This window comes from Hemicordylus capensis, chromosome 2 (genome assembly GCF_027244095.1).
Source record: "Hemicordylus capensis ecotype Gifberg chromosome 2, rHemCap1.1.pri, whole genome shotgun sequence".
Taxonomy (NCBI): domain Eukaryota; kingdom Metazoa; phylum Chordata; class Lepidosauria; order Squamata; family Cordylidae; genus Hemicordylus; species Hemicordylus capensis.
The window spans coordinates 177,730,882-177,751,341 of NC_069658.1; the positions used below are offsets into that span (position 1 = coordinate 177,730,882).

Consider the following 20,460-nt stretch of genomic DNA (forward strand, 5'->3'; position numbering starts at 1 on the left):
AAAGCTCTCCTCTGGCCTAGGGCTGGCAAGTGCGTAAGATATGCTGCAGGGCAAAGGTAATTTAAGAAACTACTACAGCTATTTCTGGGGTAGGGTGGAGGAGCAAACTTAGGTCTCTTTGCTTCTCTATATCCAAGATTTTCTGCTTGACAATCTTTTTGGCTACATCGGGACCCAAAGATTGTAAAAATTGGTCTGAAAAGCCACAATTACCCCAAATAGCCTGGACTTTCTTTTTCCAAGATGACTGGAATTCATCCTCTAAAACGAATGGAGCAAGGCCTAGACCAGAAGTATGGAGTTTATGCCAATAATTAACTGTACGCATCCATGTCTGAGCCACAATCGTAATTATTCTCGCTTCCAAGCGTAAGGCCACGTTTGGAACACATCGTGGAAGCTGGAAAATCTCATCTGGACGGCTTCAAGTGGTTGTAAATTACCTCTTACAAATATTTGAATTCTGTATAAGATCTGAGCCAAAATCTTCGCCTGAAAAACCCTAAGCACCACAAGTATATAATAAGCTCCTTTGGAATAGAAAAAATTTAATATCGCTGATACTGTACTTTGGGCACTTGCTGATCCGCATACTCACAGTGAGATCTCCATGAGCCCCATTCATGAAATACAAGGCCAAGATATTTTTAAGTTTTAACCTGTTGGACACTTCTGCCATTAATTGCCCATCTATGAATTTCCGTTCTCTTGCTAAAGACCATCACCTTAGATTTCTGAGTATTGATAACCAGGGACTCCTCTACACAGAATTGCGTGAGAGTTCTTAAAGCTCTCTGCATGCCGACGAGCGTGGTGGATATTATAGCTGCATCATCGGCATGCAATAAGATGGAGATAGGTCTACCTGCCAACTTAGGCTGGTGGAAAGCAGGGTCGTCAAGATAAGGGATTAGAAAGTTAATAGAAAAGTTAAATAAAAAGGGAGCCAAAATGCAACCCTGTTTAACCCCTTCCTGTGAAGAGACAGGCTCCGATAAGTGCCCATTGTTATCATACTTGACCCTTAGAGTATTTTCATACAATGTATGAATAAGTAGTAGTAGTTGTGGGTCTATGGAGGTCTTTGCGAGTTTGCTCCATAAGCGGGCCCTAGAAATTGAATCAAAAGTTGCCTTAAGGTCGATAAAAGCCACATATCGAGTGGATTTTTTTGTTACTTTTCTACAAGATGGGAAAGAACCAAGGCCTGGTTCAATGTAGAGCGGCTGGCTCAAAAACCAGCTTGTTCTTCTCCAAGAATGAAGTTCTGTTCAGCCCAGTCAATAAGCTTGAGGCACAAGTGCCTTGCGTATAGTTTACTAATTATACACAACAAACTTATTGGGCAGTAGTTAGAGGGGTTAGAATGCTGTCTGCTCTTAAAAATCGGCACTATAATAGCCGTATTCCAGTCCTCAGGGATACAACCCACCCGATCGATATAGGTAAAAAGCTTGGCTAAAACACGGGCCCACCAGTCGATTTCCGCCTTCAAAAGCTCCCCTGGGATCGAATCCTTAGCAGGGGCCTAGCTGGATTGTAACTGAGAGATCAGACTGGTAATCTCCTGCGTCGAGACCGGAGGCCAGGGAGGGAGACTATCTAAATTATATGGACAGGGAGAGGGCCGAAACAGCGTGTCTTCGTATAAAGTCCTAAAATGTGAGGTCCAGATATCTGCGGTAATATGACCACCCACACTAGAAAAAGCACCCTTGAAACTAGCCAACACAATTCTCCAGAACCATCTGGAGTCTTTCAGCTTAGCTGAAGCAGTAAGCCTTTCCCAAGCTGCCTTCATCTCCACGTTCTCTTTTTGCCTGATTAACAATGTATATATATTTTCTTAATCTCCAAGATTTCTCGGGCTAAATCATCATTTGGATTGAGCCTAAAATAATTAATTTTAGTGACTTTTTTGTTTGTCTGTTTGTTTTGCTGTAGTACAGTCTTGATCAAACCAGTTACGAGAGCTATTTCTTTTATGGATATCCCTTTTAATCGACTGACTCAGGCAAAGTTGTGTTTTCTGGATAAGATTACAATAGACGGCCAGTATATCCACATTAGGGGAGTCACTTAAAATAGAGGAACGAAGAAAGAGAATTTCCTCTGAGGCTAAAAGAACACTAATGTTTTTCCCCTAAGCAAGGGGACCACTTGACCCTTCTATAACATGGACCAGCATATGGAGTAAACTGAGAAGACCTCACAGAGGGCCTCTCTCCAACAATTGGTCCCAAAGTAAGGGATAATGGAAGATGGTCGCTTTCAATACGCCCATCTATTCTAAATTGTATCAACAGTTTAAAGGCTGCCCTCGAGACATATATATATATATATATATATATATATATATATATATATATATATATAGTCCAATACACTCACTCTCAACCTTGACCATCGTGTGAATTCGCCCTCCGGGTCATCAACCATTGTCCCATTTAGTCCAAACAAATCTAAGGCATGCATCGTTTGTGCCAATCGTAGCCCTGCAAAATTACAGCCAAGGTCTTTAGAATGCCATGGGAGCAATGGGTTCAGAAAACCGCTTTCTGGGGGAAAGCTGTGATAATATGTATAAAGGTAAATATCATTGGGTCCCATCCTGGCATTAAAATCGCCCCCTATTATGCACAGGGTGTTTGGAAATTGGACCTGTAGCGAGACAAAATAATCTCTTAGGCCCTCCCAGATCTCTTTTAAGATTAGTGGACAAATTCTGCGGTGGGATATACACGTTTGAGACCAGAAAGACATATTCTTTCAATTTGAATAGGATTGATTAAGCATAATGCAAGTAAGAGGCCAATTCCTCCACAGCCACTTGTAGCTTAGTAGAGAGTAAGAAACCTAAGCCCCGCCTTGGTCTACCTTGATGAGCCCCTGGAGAAGCCTCCAGCCCAACAAACAAATAGCCCTCCATAGTTATTTGGCCCAACATCCAAGTTTCCTGTAGTAAGATAATATCAAATCTATCTAAGTACTCTAGAAAGGAGATATCATTCTTCTTTGTCACCCAGCCAGCAATGTTCCAAGAAAGAATTTTCATTGCACTTAATTTTGGCAGTCATTGGGTGTTCTCTTCAGTCGGACGACTCAATATAATTAGATCAGAAGTAAATCCAATCTGAGAGTGCAATATAACAGGGCATACAATCAAATTCTGATCTTGCAAGAGGTATAAGGAGCTTTGTGGCAGAGGGGGTGCTGCAGGGGTAGGAAAAGGGCAGGCCTCCAATTCCTCCACTTCATGAGGCTCAAGCCCCGCAACTTATCTGCCTTCTGAGGGAGCAAAGCTATCGGGAGTGGGGCATTAGAAACGGAAGTGGGGCCAGTTTCGCCAGCTTACTCAGTCATCAACAGAGTACTGGATCCCTTGATCTCACCATGTGGTGTTGTCTCTGATAAGTCCATACTCTCATCTCCAATAGGTTTTGCATATGTCCCCTGTGACTGCTCGGTCTTGAACAAGTGGCCTTGCAGTATAAGATAGAACATCCCAGGGGGGCTTGTTTGCAGCAGAGCTTGATGCTGTAGAACTAATCAGTGGAGCCATTTTGGGATTCAGCCACGTATCCCAATCCTCGGCAGGGACAGGGTTTTCTTTGGACATGGACATCTCTGCCACATGATCGTCAGTCAAGGTTGTCTCTCTCCTATCAAATGCACAATTTTTTGTGGATCCCAAATCTATCAGATTATTAGTTGGCTTATATTTAAATGTCCCAGAACTATTCCACCTGCACCTTGGATCTTTGACCAAGAGGCCTGAGAATCCTTGAGAGAGTTGATAGCTTCCTTAACGCCCTCAGTTTCCTTAGATAAACTCTTTGTTAAATCAGCCCCTCTAGAAGATAGACTCTTCGTGAAATCTATCACTCTGGAAGTAAAATTGGCTGAACAAATATCTTCCAGTGTGGAACAACTTGATTTGATTAACAGAGGTGGCTTGGCAGCTTGACTTAACCTCTGATGATGTATATTTCTTGTCACTAGAGCCGCATCTTTCTCCCTCAAAGTCCCTGTTTTAGCCCCAGATTATTTATTCCTGTAGCCTTTGTAAAGTGGGAAAATAGTTTCATCTTGAAAAACTCTGGTTACAAAGATGCAATAACCCTCCAAGCAACTCTTGATACAAAACAGCCTAGTGGGAATTACCTCCTTATAAAATTCTACCACCAGTCTTCTATGAAACCCTGCGCTAGGGAGACAAACCACTGGTTTTATATCAAGGGCAGAGGGCTTGCACTTGAGGAACTGCCCTAGAGATCTCCTTATCTTTGTCTCATTAGACAAGCAACCATAACTCTGAGGGCGGTTCCCTACCGCTATTGAGATTTGATTTTTTAACAGTCTGTAAGCAAAATACCGGGAGTCATATGGCGGTTTAGGGATAAACTGACTTGCTAATCTTTTACTCCCACTTGGAGAACAATGATTATACACAGATGTCTCTTGTGCAACACACATCTTCTCAAGTGAGGTCATTGCTGAAGTGTATGGGCTTTTATATATTCATTTTACAGCGAGTCTCCAGCTTATAAATGGGATGTGTTCCAAATGTTTGTTTGTAAGTTGGATGTTCATAACTTGGAACACATATAAGCAGGGCTGAATAACATAGTGTGTTGGCTTTGCTATTAGGGACCCTTATCATTCAGCCAACCATATCATTACAGATTGTTGGCATATCTGTAATGCTCTAATCAGGACAATAATGCCATGGAGAAGCAGATTCAGTCTTGTGTAATGTGTTTTTTTGAAGGCAAGGAATTCTAGGACCAACAAAATCCCCCTCCCCTCTGCCTCGTGCTGGGGGAGGGAGTTTGTTCCAGCCCTGCACGGGCCCAAGAAGCAGCCTGATTGGCTGCTTAGCACGAGGGGGGCGTGGTTTCGGCCGAAAATCGGCCGATCCACGCTCCAAGCCAGCAGTCTGTTTGCAGATCTTCTTGGGCGTGTGGTGCAAGGGAGTTCAGGAGCGGTTGGCCTCGCCGCGGCAGCAGCGTCCTTTGCCCGGCTGGGCGCACCGCGCTTCCTGCTTCTTTGGGCCTTGGGCCCGCACGGTTTGACTCTCTCCCCTCTGGCCCCTGGCGGAGGCCTTGCCTTTTAAGGCAATTGGGGCTTGGGTGTGGGGGGGGGATTCCCCTTTCACTCTCCTGGGCGTTTTCAAAACTACTGTTGTTGGTTGTGTTTTCAATACTTGGGCTTGGGTGTGGGGGAGCGGATTCCCCTTTCACTCTCCTGGGCGTTTTCAATACTGTTGCTGTTGGTTGTGTTTTCAATACTTGGGCTTGGGTGTGGGGGGGCGGATTCCCCTTTCACTCTCCTGGGCGGTTTTCAATACTGTTGTGGTTGTTTTTGTTTTCAATACTGTTGTTGTTGGTTTTGTCTGTTTTTCTTCCTGCTTTATCGGTTGGGCTTCTTCCCTGTCCCCTGGCAATAGAGAAGGGTTTGGAGTGGTCTGCCGAGCTGGGTGAGGATCGGGATTTGGCCTTGGTGGGGGTGGTTCCCTCAGGCTGAGGTGGGGAATTACTTTGTGGTGCACATTGGCCTTATTGGGTTGGTGTGGCTTTGGGGTTTTTTTCCTGCCTTCCTGCAAGGTGTGTGTGTGCTGGCTGTTAGTTCTTTGGTTGACTGGCTGTTTGCTTGTGGTGAGTCATGCCTAGGAAGGCCAAGTGGAAGAAGGGGGGGAGACCCATCAGACAGCCTAAGAGACCAGCTGCTCCTCCTCCGTCTTCCTCTGAGGATGAAGACGAAGAAATGGGTGTTATTAGGGCCCTGATAGGGCGGATGGAGGCGTTAGAATGGGCCAGGGCTGTGCCATCGGATCCCGGGGCCGGCCTGTCTGGTGGCGGGGGCGTTCCACCCCCCAAGGTCCCTCGCAGGACTCGGGGGGCTACTAGAACCCAGTTATTGAACTCTATTTCCAGTAGGTTGGAGGCCCTGGAGAAGGCAGGGGCTCCTGCTGGACCTGATGCTCCATCTGAACCTGCTGCTTCATCGCTGCCATCGCCAGATCCGCCTGGGCAGCCAGCTCCTGCTCGACCCCCGGACCCGGTTCCTGCACTGCCTGGACCTGTTTTACCTCAGCCTGTGGCACCAGTGGAGCAACCCCCGCTGGATCAGTCTCTCCCTGTGGCCCCGGGTGAGCCAGCAGCACCCACACACCCCGGCGGCTCCGGCCAGTGGCCTTCCATACCCTGGCCTGCGCATGCCATGGGGGGATGGGGACCAGCCCCATACTGGTCCCCCTATGCACACGCTTGGGGTTCAGGGTTTACTCCTCCCATTATGGGTAACGCGTTGGGCCTCCAGGGCTCGGCTGAACAGGTTTGGGGTGTACATAGACCCGTGAGTGCGCCCGCCATCGCGGCGGCAAACAACACGACTGTCCCGGTCCCCACGCCTAGCGGCACGGGGTTCTATCCTATGGGCATTACCCCCACGCCCCAACATGCCCCGTATGGGGGGATGGGGCTTCCTTTGGGGGACCATTTGCTTCCTACCACAAGGGAAAAGATCTTGAAGGGAGAATACATTGACATCTTTAGCCTTTTGTTCCGGGAGGCCGAAGTTAAGCATAAAGAAGGGGAGTCCTGTAAGGAACATGAGGCTACGAAGCGTAAGCCTGTGGAAAAGACATAGAGCAACTGGCTCTCCGGGTTTACCATATATATGGGGGTTATTGTGCAGGCTCAGCCGGCAAGGGGCCCCTCCTTGCTGAAATACATGGACATAATCCACAGGGCCGTCTCTGATTTTGCAGGATCTGCTTGGATCCGTTATGACGAGAGTTTTAGGATGCGAGCCGCCCTTGATCCATCTTTGCCCTGGGATGCCCCGCTGCAGGAATTGTGGCTTGTGGTAATGTCCCCAGCCCGCCCGGTTGATGGGGACCGATCTGACAGCGGGCACTTGTTGTCTAAGCCGCTTGGCTCCGTTTCTGCTCTGGGGTCAGGCCATCAGTGGGTTCAACCCCACTTGGTCTGCTGGGAGTACAATGCCAATGGTAGGTGCTCCCGGTCACCCTGCCGTTACAGGCATGCGTGTGGCCTCTGTGGGGCCAAACACCCCAGTTCAAGCTGCCCTCGGGCCCGTTCCTCGGGTTCTGGAGGCAAGTTTAGGTCAGGGGGCAGTAGGAAAGGTGCCCCCCCTCCACCCGCTGCGGGTAAAGGGACCTAGCCCCATCAAGCTGGATGTGTTGGGCTGCCTGTTACTAGACTATCCCGATAGAGCGGCGGCTGCCTACTTGTTTTGTGGTTTCCAAGATGGTTTTCGTATCCCTTCATCTTCTCGACTGGGGTCCATCACAACGCGTAACCTCAAGTCCGTTATAGGTCAGGAGCAGATTGTTTTAAGAAAAATAGCTAAGGAGGTTGCGGCTGGTAGGGTTGCAGGGCCTTTTCAGACCCCCCCCTTCCCAGGGCTGCGTGTTTCACCTTTAGGGGTGGTACCTAAGAAGGTGCCAGGGGAATTCTGGTTAATCCACCACCTATCTTACCCCAAAGGGTCGTCCGTTAACGATGGCATCCCCGACACTTTGTGTTCTGTCCGCTACACTTCCTTTGATGAAGCGGGTCAGGTTGTTCGCAGTAAAGGGGTGGGGGCTCTCATGGCCAAGTGTGACATCGAGTCTGCCTTCCGCCTGCTGCCTGTCCATCCAGCCGATTTCGAGCTCCTAGGTTTTGCCTTCGCAGGGCAGTATTATTTTGACCGTGCGTTGCCCATGGGCTGCTCGATTTCTTGTGCGGCCTTTGAGGCTTTTAGCACTTTTTTGGAATGGGCAGTGCGGCAGAGGGCGGGGCTGGCGTCAACGGCTCATTTTCTTGATGATTTCCTCTTTGTGGGGAGGGGCAATTCTGGGGAGTGTGGTCACCTGCTGCATTCCTTCATGGAGTTGGCGGCGGATCTGGGTGTCCCACTAGCACATGATAAGACGGAAGGCCCGGCCACCCGGTTGTCTTTCCTTGGCATTGAGCTTGACTCAGTAGCGGGGTGCTCCAGGTTGCCCCCGGATAAGTTGCAAGCTTTGCTTGCTTTGGTTAGGACCCTGGGGCGGGTCCGCAAGGCTTCCCTTAGGGAATTGCAGGTGGTGGCCGGCCACTTGAATTTTGCCTGCAGGGTAGTTGCCCCTGGAAGGGCTTTCCTGAGAAGGCTTTGTGATCTCACGGTGGGCCTTCGGGCACCGCACCACAGGGTGTGGATCTCGGAAGGAGTCAGGGCCGATCTGGCCCTGTGGGAAACTTTTCTTCTTACTTTTAATGGAACCTCGCTCTGGCGGTCTGAACAACTTGTGGAAGCCGACTTGCAGGTCCATTCGGATGCGGCTGGAGGGGCCGGGTTAGGGATCTATTTTAGGGGCCGATGGTGTGCTGCCCATTGGCCAGCATTTTGGGCCGAAAGCGGGTTGGTTCGGGATATGACCTTTCTGGAATTGTTCCCCATTGTGGTGGCTGTCCACATCTGGGAGGAGGAGTTTTCCAACTCTTCTGTGCGGTTCTGGTGTGATAACCAGGCCGTGGTACACATTGTCAATACCCAAACCTCGCACTCGCGGAGGGTCATGGGCTTGGTCAGAGCACTTGTGCTCCAATGCCTGCGAGCGAATATAGTCTTTCAGGCCTGCCACGTTCCGGGGATAAAAAATGAGATCGCTGATGCCTTGTCTCGTTTTCAGGTAGACAGATTCAGGGCGTTAGCTCCCGAGGCTGCGACGCTCCCGGACCCCATGCCGGAAGTCCTGTGGCAGCTTGGCAGTTGGAAGCCCAGCAGGCCATAGCAGCGTCGTTAGCGCCTAGTACCAGGGTGAGTTACACGGCCAAGATAGCGGCTTTTGCCCAATTCCGGATGGCTGAAGGTTTGGCAGAGTTTTGGCCTGCCCCGGTTGGTCACCTGCAGCAGTTTTTAGTTTTGCTACACAGGGCGGGGCGATCTGGGTCCACCTTGGGTGGTTACTTGGCGGCCTTGTCTTTCGAGGCTCAGGTGAGGGGGGTCGGTGATACCTCATCCGATCCGCGTATCAGGCGCATGTTGGAGGGATGGGCCAGGATGTCTCCGGCTCCGAGTGACAGCAGGCGCCCGATTACGCTGGACATGTTGGTTTCTATGGTGGGTTGCCTGGACGGCTGTTGTTCCACCCCCTGGGAGGTTTCCCTCTTTAGGGCAGCGCTTTTGGTTGCCTTTTTTGGCGCATTTCGCCCCTCTGAGTTGCTGCCGCGCAGCAGTCGTTCCCCGCGGGATTGCTGTCTCCAGCTTTCCGATTTAACATTTGCGGCGGGTACAGCTGTTCTGTGCCTCCGCCGCTCTAAGACGGATCAGAGGGGCAAGGGTCAATTGGTCACTTTGGCTGGTGCCACGGGTTCTGCGCTCTGCCCGGTGGCAGCCCTTAAGCATTACATTGGTCTCTGTCCTCGGCCCGGGGGATGTTTGTTCCTTCATGAGAGTGGCTGCCCATTAACGCAATATCAGTTTTTGACGGTGATCAGGAAGGTCCTTGGGGGAGCCGGGATCCCCACAGCCGGGCTCACCCTTCATTCCTTCTGTATAGGAGCTGCCTCTACTGCCTCAGGGATGGGCATGACCGAGGACGCCGTGCGGCGGATTGGGCGTTGGAGGTCCGTGGCGGTCAGGCGGTATGTGCGCTGACAGTGGCCAACGTCTCATGGTATCTTCTGTGTTCTCCCCACAGGTGCTGGTGGAGCGGCTGCTCCGGTCCGGATCCTGGTGTGTGGCCATTCGCTGGTCTTTTGGGCCTTTCGGCGGGCCAGCACCTCGCAGTGGGGCACACAGCTAGGTTTCGGCTGGAGGGCCTCTATATATTGGTTGGGCATATGTGGCATGCAGTGGGGCCAGTTGCTCCCCGCGGTTAGGAGCCATTTAGACAGTTTTCCTGCCCCGCAAGTGGTAATTTTACATTTAGGAGAGAACGACTTGGGCCGGCGAACTGGCCTCTCAATTATTCGGCAAGCCGCATCCGATTTTGAGGTTCTTAGGAAATGGATTCCGGGGGTATGCATCCTTTGGGTTAACTGGCTCCAGCGTAGAGTATGGAGGGGGGTGTCTTCGGGTCTTGGGGTTGAGAAAGCTCGCCGTAAGGCTTCAGTGGCCATAGGCCATATGGTTAGAGCGGCTGGAGGTGAGGTCATACTCCAGCCGGGGATAGCGGCCCGCCTTCCTCAGCTGTATCGTCCAGATGGGGTTCATTTGTCCGAAGTCGGGTGCGATTTGTACCTGGGCAACATTCGGAGGGAGCTTGCCGAGTTTTTGGAGGTTTATGGGGCAGGGAGGTCAAGCGTGGGCTAACCTCCCTGTGTGGCAGTAGCAGTGCGGGCTAAGGGGAAATTGAGGTTAGATCTCGGTGAGCACCCTTGGGTATTCTAAGGTTGATTGGTTAATCGCTCCTTTGTTGCCTGTGTGGCACGGGGAGAATGATTGCCAAGAAAACCAGCTTCAGGACTTCACCAACCTTTGGGCTCTGCGGTCCGGGGTGGTTGAAGTCCCTGAGGTATCCAGATCACTTCCTGAAAAGGGGGTGGTTGGCTGTGAAGGAATGGGGCAGGTCATTCCTGCCCTATTTCCTGAGCCAGGGTGTGTCGCCCATGCAGGCTATGTGCAGGGCTGTGTGTCCTTGCTCATGCCTAGGAGCCCGCACTATTGTTTAGAGGTGATTAATCACCTAAAGTTCCAGTTCACCATGTTGTAATTTTAATAAAGTTGTGGCCCTTTGCACCATATATATGTCTCCGTGTCTTCTTGGGCTAGGGTCTGGTAACAAGGAAGTACTTTTTCACAAGCACATAATCAGAATGTCTAGAAAATTTGTCTTCTTTGCCATTACATGACTGTGAATTTACCGAGTCTATGTGTGGGTAGTTGAAGACACCCATTATTACAGCTCTGATGCCTCCTTGATTTCCTTATGCAACTCCCAATCACTGTCAGCATTTTGATCCATAAGGCAACAGCAGGTTCCTAGTAGCACATTTCCTTTTAGGCCTTGTATTGTCATATTGTTTCTATAGAGGTCTCTGGTCTTCTTAGCTTTTCTCGCTTGTGAGATTCTATCCCTTCTTTAATCAACAGTGCTCCTCCACACCCAATTTGTCCCTCCCTGCCCTTTCTATAGCGTTTGTATCCAGGAATAACCATGTCCCACTGGTTCTCACTGTTCCATCATGTTTCCGTTATGCCAACTAAATCTGTTTTCATTAGCAACCAAACACTCCAGCTCACCCATCTTGGCTCGGAGGCTTCTGGCATTGGCATATAAGCACCTATATGCTGAATCTCCTACCTGCTGTGTGCTATCTTTATTCTGGCCATTTGATCTCTTTGACTGGCTAGCATATCCTTCTGTCTGCTTTTTATCTGGTTCTACTCTGTCCCTTTCTGGTTTATTTGAAGCATTTACACCCTCACACTTTAAGGGGTGGCATTTGCCGAACCAGATACTGCCCAGCTCCTGTCGACTATCCCGCAGGCATCATTTAAAAAGCTGCTTTGTTACCTTTTTTATTCTAAGCACCAGCAGTCTGGTTCCATCTTGGTTCAAGTAGAGCCTGTCCCTTTTGTACAGGCTCATCTTGTCCCAAAATGTACCCCAGTGCCTAACAAATCTAAACCCCGCTTCCCGGCATCACCGCCTCATCCACACAATGAGACCCCTCAGCTCTGCCTGTCTCGCTGGTCCTGCCCATGGAACAGGTAGAATTTCTGAGAATGCTACCTTGGGGGTCTTAGACTTCAATATGCTACCTAGCAGCCTAAATTTGTCTTCCAGGTCCTCCCGACTACATTTCCCAACATTTTTAGTGCCGACATACACCACAGCAGCTGACTCCTCCTCAGCACTGCCTAACAGCCTGTCTAGACACCACATTATATCCACAATCTTTGGACCAGGCAGGTAAACCACTGTGCAGTCTACAGGCAGATCGCGGACCCATGGGGCTTGCTTTTGCCAGGACTTATTTTGGGAGCTGTGTAGCTTTCAGTTCATCCCAGGCAAGAGAGAAGCCAAAACTGAAAGCTACACAGCTCCCAAAATAGGTCCTGGCAAAAGCAAGCCCCAGCAAAAAACAAACACAGACACACTGGGACTTCTCCCCTAAACAGAAGCTTCATATTTGCTTCATATCCATATTGCACACACCAAGGAAACCCATATGTGACTATTCAGGAGCCATGGAGGCTTCCCCCTCCACACATGCATGCGCGCGCACGTACACACGCACACACACACTTACTTCACAACTTCATGCACATTGCTGCCAATCAGGGGTTTTTCCAAATGTCGGTTTACTCCCACTTCGCTACCCTGGGGGGGGGGGGAGTTCATAGAAGAGAGGGATTTACAGAGACTTCAATACAATGTTGTTCATACAGCCAGCGGAATTATGCAGCTTTTTTCTTGAAAATTTACACTTTATGGGCAGTATACGTGTCCTTAAAATGTTGCACTTTGGGAGAATGTTGGAAACAATGGTGTGCATTTTGGAGAGATCCACCTCTCTGTGCTGCTCCCTGCCTTGCCACCTCCTCACAGCCTCTGCATTCCCATTTATTAAATAGCATACCCTCTAGTCTGCCAGGGATGACGACGACTACTACTACAAATAATAGGGGGGAGGCATAAAGTTGTTAGAGCCTGAAATTACCTGCACCCCTGTACAGAAACCTACCAAGCTCATACCTGATAGAGCTTTAAGAAGCTGGTCAAAGGCAGGCATTTGCTGCTCCGTTGTTTTGCTGAGGATATAAGTATAATGGATTGATAGGTTTTAGGTCATGGTTGTTAGTTTTATTGTGGTTCTGTTCTGCCATTTTACCTTTCTGTATGCTGTTTAGAGAACATTGGCAATAAACTGGGGTCTAAGTGTGAAAGTATGCAAAAATTTAAAAACAAAATAAAATTGTGCTTTCTGGTAAGCAGATAAATATTTTTTTGAAGCTAACTCTTTACAATGAGCCATGATGCCTGACACTCATGGAAGTGGCTTGCTCATTTTTCTATTACAGTGGTCTGCATTCCTTCCTTCATTAACCTGAAATGAATTCTACTTGGTTTTTTCTGTCAAACTTTAAGAGGAATCCTATATACAAGCACCAGAATGCAAACTCACCTCAGCTGAGCTCTGACTTGCTTCTGCAGCACTTGTCATTTCTCTGTGAAGAGAAAATGGAGAACAGGGAATGGAGAACTCCATAGTACAAAATGACTTCTTCCTGACCTTGCCATTTCCCACCTCTAAATAACTTGTTCGCATCACCTTTTTAAGCCTTCCTTTTGCAAATGTGCATTTTCTTTTATTACTAGTTCCAAGTGATTTCCATTTTATTCCATCTGACTGACTTCCACACAAGTGCAGAAGCCTGAAACAGCCCTGAACTGGCCCTGCCTGCTCCGGCACAGGTGGGGAGAGTCCACATGGCCACCCACCCCCATGGCTGCTGCCACCATTGCCAGCGGCAACTTTAAGGTACAATTTAACTCCCACCCAAATTCTCTTTAGCTAAGCCCCTTGGTCCCTGCCTTTACTGGTAAAGGGGAATCCTTACTGAATTGTATGTTACCAGTATGTTCCGAGCTGGTTCAAGTTGAACTGGGCTCGGTTCGGGTCAACCTGAACCCCTTCAAGCCGGTTCAATATCGAGCCAGCTCGCACATCCCTAATGGAAATGGGATAGAAACCACCCTACCATAGGGATTCCATTCATTTCTGGGGTGGTTTCTCTCCCAATTGACTTATAATGGGAATGGGAGAGAAACCACCCCACCACAGAAAGCCCATTCATTTATGGGGTAGTTTTCTACCCTGTGTCACATTTTTATTAATATTATAAATACTGTATCATAACTGGTGAGGGGCCATACTTGTGGATATATCATGCGCCAGAGTCCAGGTAAGAGTTTGACAATAAGAGCATAGCTGGGAGTGCAGTAATTTTCTTGTTTACATATCTTTACACAACTGGAGATGGAAACCCACCCCAAAATCCGGATGAGGGTTAAAAACACCTCCAGTTTCAAGTATAAAATTAATAGCAGCCATTACACAAAATAGTGATGAAAGGCTGTCAAAAATGATTGATTGATTACAATAATAGACCAACAGAATAAGGGTATGTGTACACACAGATATATATTTCCAGTCTTGTGATGGCCATTCTTATATTGGTCCCTGATGACGTTAGCACATGAGGTCTTTCTTTTTTTAACCTCACACCTGACATTTCATAAATGTAAATGCATCATGGGCTTGGTCAAAAGTTCCAGTTAAACAGCTGATTTAATGTGGGTGTTATTATGACCAGAGAAAAGAGAAGCTGCAGGTACCCCCTTCCCCCTTTAAGGCTGCAGTTATAAAACAGGCGATTCCAGAAATTTCCACCCATAGATTTAAAAATCTAATAGTAAGTTTTATTGAATACAAAGCAAGGCTAGAATAATCTAAACATGCAAGATATTCCAACATGTCATAAAACACACAAGATGGAAATGCATGTTCTGGTTTTAACACTTAACCTATGTTAGAGATTATGCTTTTATATGATTGAAATGCTACAGGAGTAGCAGAGATTAGGAGTATAAACCTAAAGAAGGGGGAATGGGAAACCAGGGTAGGAAGGGGTTAACCAATGAAATGCCCTAACTGATGCTGTAGAGAGCTCTAGAACCAAAACAGGGCATGTAAAACACACAAGAAAGGTAACTGAGTATAGATTCAACCCATTCTGAGTTCAGATTTCTAATATAGGCCAGGCCAGTCTGGGTTTCTAGAGCTGAGGCAGTGTCAACCCTGGCTAAGAAGGCCAAACTCACCCAGGAAGATAGCTGCATTTGTGGAAGGCGAAAGGCTGTTAACCAGCTTTCCTGATGTAACTGGTGTGATTATTCAAATGAAGTAATGGATACAAATTCTTATAACAGTGAATTCCCCAATATTCCTTAAAGATAAGTTATTTACCCTCAACCCAAGGAAGAGGAAATGGAAAGGTAGTAGAGGAAGGAGTTAACAAACAGAAGACTAATTGAAGCTGAGAGCACAAACATGATAGACTTAAAACCAAACTTGGAAGACCAAACAAGAAAATGCAGGAACAAGATCTCCAAGAAGGAGACAAATGTGGATCAGGCACAAACACAAACCTTAATACCACAATAGGAAACAAGCCATGGAAGGCAACAGGGAACAGACAATGCACAGTCCATGAAATTTGGCCACACAAAGTGAATCAGTCCCATTCATGCTTCCAGAGCAAGAACCCAGACTAACTGGACACAGAGAGCCAAGCACATTCAGGTATATAATATAACAGGAAATGTCAGAAAGAAACAGAGGCTATTATCACAATGGGGGGGAAATCGGGCTAAAGGAGCCTGGTTTTCTTCCATCGTGAGACCCAGGAAATGACCACTGACTCCCTAACCTACCTGTCTGGAGAGCCTGCAATGAAGCCAAATGAACAACAGTGTGCTCAAATGAGCAGCAAGGTGAGCAATCTCAGCCCCCACCACCACAAGATCTCACTCCCAAAAGGTAGAAGGAAGGTCTGCATATGTATGTAAGAGTGATTATAAGAATGAGAGTAAAAGTGTAGGTCTTGAATGAAGGTATGAGGACCCAGAAAAGGTGGGTTTGGGGGGGGGCATTTATAGAGGCAAAAATGGAAACTTTCAAAACTAAAATCTCTAAAAACTGGATCAAAGATAAGATTATCCAAGAAGTGCAGATGATTGACAAGGTGTAACACCCTCTAAGCCAATAGTCATCACCAATGTAGAATGGACACATAAGCCTGACCCTGGAACAGTCTGGAACACAGCACCTGCATGCCCACTTCCTTTGCTGCATGTGCACTGCATTAATCAGGATGTCTGTCAGTCTATTTCATTTAGTAGTCAGTGGATGAACTGGTCTGATTGATCAACTCACGCATGCAGCACAATGTAAGGGCTGATTCTCACAAATCTCACTCAGGGTTCCAGCAGTGCTCAGCACGGGAGCAGAAGTACATCCCCTGGAAATAGTGGCCTAGGCTAGCTGATCATGTTTCGTGACACAATTCTTTACCTGTCCAAAAGGTGGCGCAGTCTTCCAATCTCATACTGCAGGTGCTCCCCAAGTTCTGCACCCTGCAGTTCCTGCTGACACGCGGGACAAAGAAGTGATGAGACTGTCTCTGTTTCCTTTCCCCCTAGAAAGAAATATAAAGTCCTTTCCCCCTAGAAAGAAATATGAAGTCAACTTTGATTAGTCTTTCAGATGTACAACACCCAGCAACTGAAATTTTGAATAAACATGAAACCAGCACAATCTGAGTCTGGTGCAGATTTCTTTTAAAATATAAATTACTAATTTTCATAGACTGGGTTCACACAATCAAAGGATACTGGTTAAAATGTTAATCAGGATTAGTGAGTCCTGCAGAGCTGATGGTAAGAACCCAGAATTTCAGGGCAATCCTGATCAAACAGTTCCAGGTAACCAGAATATATAACCAGGCATATTAATCCTAATTAACTTTTAAACAATATTTGACAAGTAAATCATCACACATTATTATCATAAAAGTATTGTCATATACTTTCCTCTAAAGTATATCCTTATTTTTTTCCCCATAAAGAAGAGAAGCCATAGAAAATGAAAATTAACAAACATATTAACAAGCAAATTAACACATCTCTTCACCCAGGCTTTTAATTAATGTTGTTTTAATTGGTTTTAATGCTGTTTTAAAATATTATTTTAAAATTTTAAATTGTTGTAATGTGTGTCCCCCCCCCCATTTTTGTCTTAACAAATGTTTTATTTTGTTTTTATTTTGTTGTAAACTGCCCAGAGACATAAGTTTTGGGCGGTATAAAAATGTATGTATGTATAAATAAATAAATAAATATTAATTAGCCGATGTATAGCATAATTTTGCATGTAGCTATTATAGCAATAAATTCATTTATCTATTGTCTATAAGTGTTATTATCGGTTCCCTTTCACACATAATACATCTGTTCATACTACCTACACAGCCCACTCATGTATCACTCCCTTTCTGAATTACACCCACCCATTCATACTACTCAGTCTCTCAGATGACTACCCAAAATACTGCTTCCTCCCTCCTCTGTATTCTTGGCTGCAGAAAACAATCTCTGTCCCTGGGCTCCATGGGCTGATTTCTGAGCAGTTGCACTTTTTATAAACATTCCATAACACCTCTGGCTATATTAGAAACAGCTACTGTGCCGCTCTGAGGGTCAAACTAGATCAGATGGTGGCATGTCCATGTGTTTTCAACCCAGATCTGTCCCAAATCACCTTGAAAGTATATATGCATGTGTTTGTGTGTGGCAGTGTTTAATTTAAATGGCAACAAAGCTTGGTAGTGAAGAATGCAGAACCTTCCCCCACTTGCAATTTACCTTCCCACAGTCTGTCTTCAAGATTCTTTTTTCCCATCTGGGCTTACTGGTATTGCAGCTTGTTTGAGAGAGAATCACAAGACAAGCTGCTGAAAATGGGGGACACATCTCCCTCCCCCATCCATTCTTTTTGATCTTTAAGTCAGATTATCATCCTGTTTTCCAAGCAAATGAGGCAGATACAGGTTTAAATACATAGATTTGTCACCATATAGGTATAAATACACAGATGTGTTGTTTTACCCTTAGCAACCCTGAATACTTGTATATTTATGCAAGACACCTTGGGCAGAAGCTTATTTATTTAAGCTGTTGTTTCTTATACACATGTATGAGAATTCTCACATGTCTACTACTACTACAAATATTTATATACCGCTCTTCAACCAAAGTTCTCAAAGCAGTTTACCTAGAAAAATAATACATAAATAAGATGCTCGCCTGTCCCCAAAGGGTTCACAATCTAAAAAGAAACATAAGGCAGATAGCAGCAACAGCCACTGGAGGGATGCTGTGCTGGGGTTGGATATGGTCAGTTGCTCTCCCCCTGCTAAATATAAGACTCGCCACTTTAAAAGTTCTCTCTGCTAGTTAGCAGGGGTTCGCAGTGTTCTGACAACACTGTCAGAAATTACGGCCTGTTCATGGACCTCTTTCCTATTCTCTGTGGCCCTTTGTGACATAGGAAGGAGGCCTCACGCATATGTCATTCACACATATATCATGGAGCGTGGATGAGCAAATTATTTCTGCATCTGAAGCTTATACACTTTAGCATGGTGCTCCTAAGTAGCTGCACAAATCCAGCTTTGAGGTCTTACAAAAATGCCTGGAGAACCTGCAGGTTGTCATATTGGAAGCTGCTCTCAGGCAACTACAATTCCTCCTCCCCACTCACTCACTGTCTTAAGCACCTTTCTGTTGCAGCTGCATTGCCTGAAAAGACTATGGCTATCAGCCAGAGGCTCTGATTCCTTTCTGACCTGGGATGTGACCTTGTGTGCATTTGCTCCTTGCCTAGGATACGGAGGTCAGGCACTGGTTAATGAGATATTCACCAACCCCACTGACTCGTTGTGAGCCTTGCCTGTTTGGGTTATTGTGCAAAAGCAAAAGACAGAAGGGCAGCTGTTTACTTGGAGAAGGGGGTGGAGAGGGACAGGGCAAGCAGAGCATGAATGGAGAGGAAGAGCAAGAAGGGGGTGGGCCAAATGAGTCAGACTGGGATGCTGAAGGGCCTTCCCAGTTAGAGAAAAGAGTCTCCTGTGATTGGAAGCCTAGGATGCTGGCAGGTCCTCCATCCCAAGCCTTTTTGCCACCCCAAGCAGTTGCACTGAATGATCTCAGAGTCAAGGGTCCCTTGAATGGGTCCCTTGCAGAGTTGCTGGGGCACAACACTCAGATCTCACTCAGCTGGGATCACAGAGCTCCAGTCATGCCATGCACCACTTCGCAGGTGCCCATAAAAATGGTAATATTGCTGCCAAGGGTGTAGTGAAAGGGGGACATGCGGGGATGGAGCACTGGGACATCTCAGCTTCTCTGGCTGTTGGGCTGGGCATGGCCATGGGGGCTGTCATGGATGCATTTGCAACTACATCATTGATCACTGCCTTGGGCTACTGCTTGGGTTGCCTGACAGGCTGGCCCAATTGCTGACCTCAGAAGAAATATTGGATCATGATGTTCTGTTCTGGAAGCTCAGTAGAACTGCTTTGAACCGGAAAAAATTGTGAATATGTAGGTGAGCTTAATCAGCGGCATAGAGTGGGGCCTGGGACAGAATGCAAAGGAGGACTTCAGCTCACCCCCCCCACCCCCAACTCCCCACACACACACCTTTCATGAGGAGCAAAGCAAAGAGCAAACTCTCACCCAGCCAGCATCCCCCACAGGGGCTCAGGGACATTTACCACCCCATGTTCAATAGTAGCAACACCCCTGAGCTCAATTCCAGTGTGGATGCCTATCAATTTCCCCACAATAGTTATGGATGGGCAACCCATTAATGCTATGATGACAGTTGTTGATGGGCCTCTGCCTGCAAGCAATCTGGGGCTAGGGTTGCCATATTCTGGCTTTCCAAATCCGGGTGCCTAGTTTGCATATTATGTAAACTGGCTTGAAAATAATTTCTGAGCAGAATAGTGACTGCACGTTTTGTTCCATAACTCCGCTTCTACAAGGGCTAGAACTTAGCTTTTTTTAAAAAAAAAGAAAAGAAAAGAAAAGAAAGAAAGCTGAAATCCAGGCACATCTGGATGGGCTAAGCAATTTCAGGTGAAACCCAAAATTCTGGAGGGCATGGCAACTCTATCTGGGGCTACTGGGAGGCTTAAGTGAACACTAGATCGTGCTTACTTATAAACAGAAAGTGAAATTAATTAATTAATTTTTTAGTAGTAGTAGTCGTCGTCGTCGTCGTCGTAGTATGGACCTATGCTCTGGCAGTACGGGTGGCAAAGAAGCAGTTCTTTTCTGCCCACTTCCGCAAATTCACATCCAGCTGAGTTGTCTAGGGTTGTGAGGGGGCTAGTATGCACCCCTCCCCCTTAAATTTAAACTTGCAACCATTGGTCACTCACTGTGATGTCTTTAACAACTTTTTTGCGGATAAAATCTCTCAGATTTGGGCCGAGCTGGATTCCACAGTTACTGCAGAGTCTACTGTGGAGGTGTCCAGCAACTCCTCTAATGGGATTAGATTGGATCACTTCCAGTTTGTGACTCCTGAAGAAGTGGACAAACTGCTTCGGACTGTGCAGTGCGCCCTACAATCTGTTCTCTCGACCCTTGCCCAACTTGATTTATTGCATCTGATAATCACATTATCAGGGAGCGTCTGGTTAATATTATTAATTATTCTCTGAGGGAGGGCAGGATGCCTCCTTGTCTTAAGGAGGCTATTATTAGACCACTCTTGAAGAAAGCTATGCTGGATCCCTCAGAGTTAGCTAATTACAGACCTGTTTCTAAACTTCCATGGTTGGGCAAGGTGGTTGAGCGCGTGGTGGCCTCTCAGCTCCAGGCAG

General features: G+C 47.0%; 1 protein-coding gene across 6 annotated transcripts in view; it reads right to left on the reverse strand.

Moving 5' to 3' along the window:
* Positions 1-20,460, reverse strand: part of LOC128346597 (E3 ubiquitin-protein ligase RNF220-like) — a 128,247-nt gene that overhangs the window by 64,975 nt on the left and 42,812 nt on the right. For all 6 annotated transcript variants that reach the window (XM_053300051.1, XM_053300044.1, XM_053300047.1 and 3 more), the window contains 2 exons: positions 16,080-16,231; positions 13,128-13,170 (listed from right to left, as the gene is read on the reverse strand). In XM_053300051.1, coding sequence (XP_053156026.1) covers positions 13,128-13,170; positions 16,080-16,231 — 195 coding nt within the window. The remainder of the gene's footprint in view (positions 1-13,127; positions 13,171-16,079; positions 16,232-20,460) is intronic.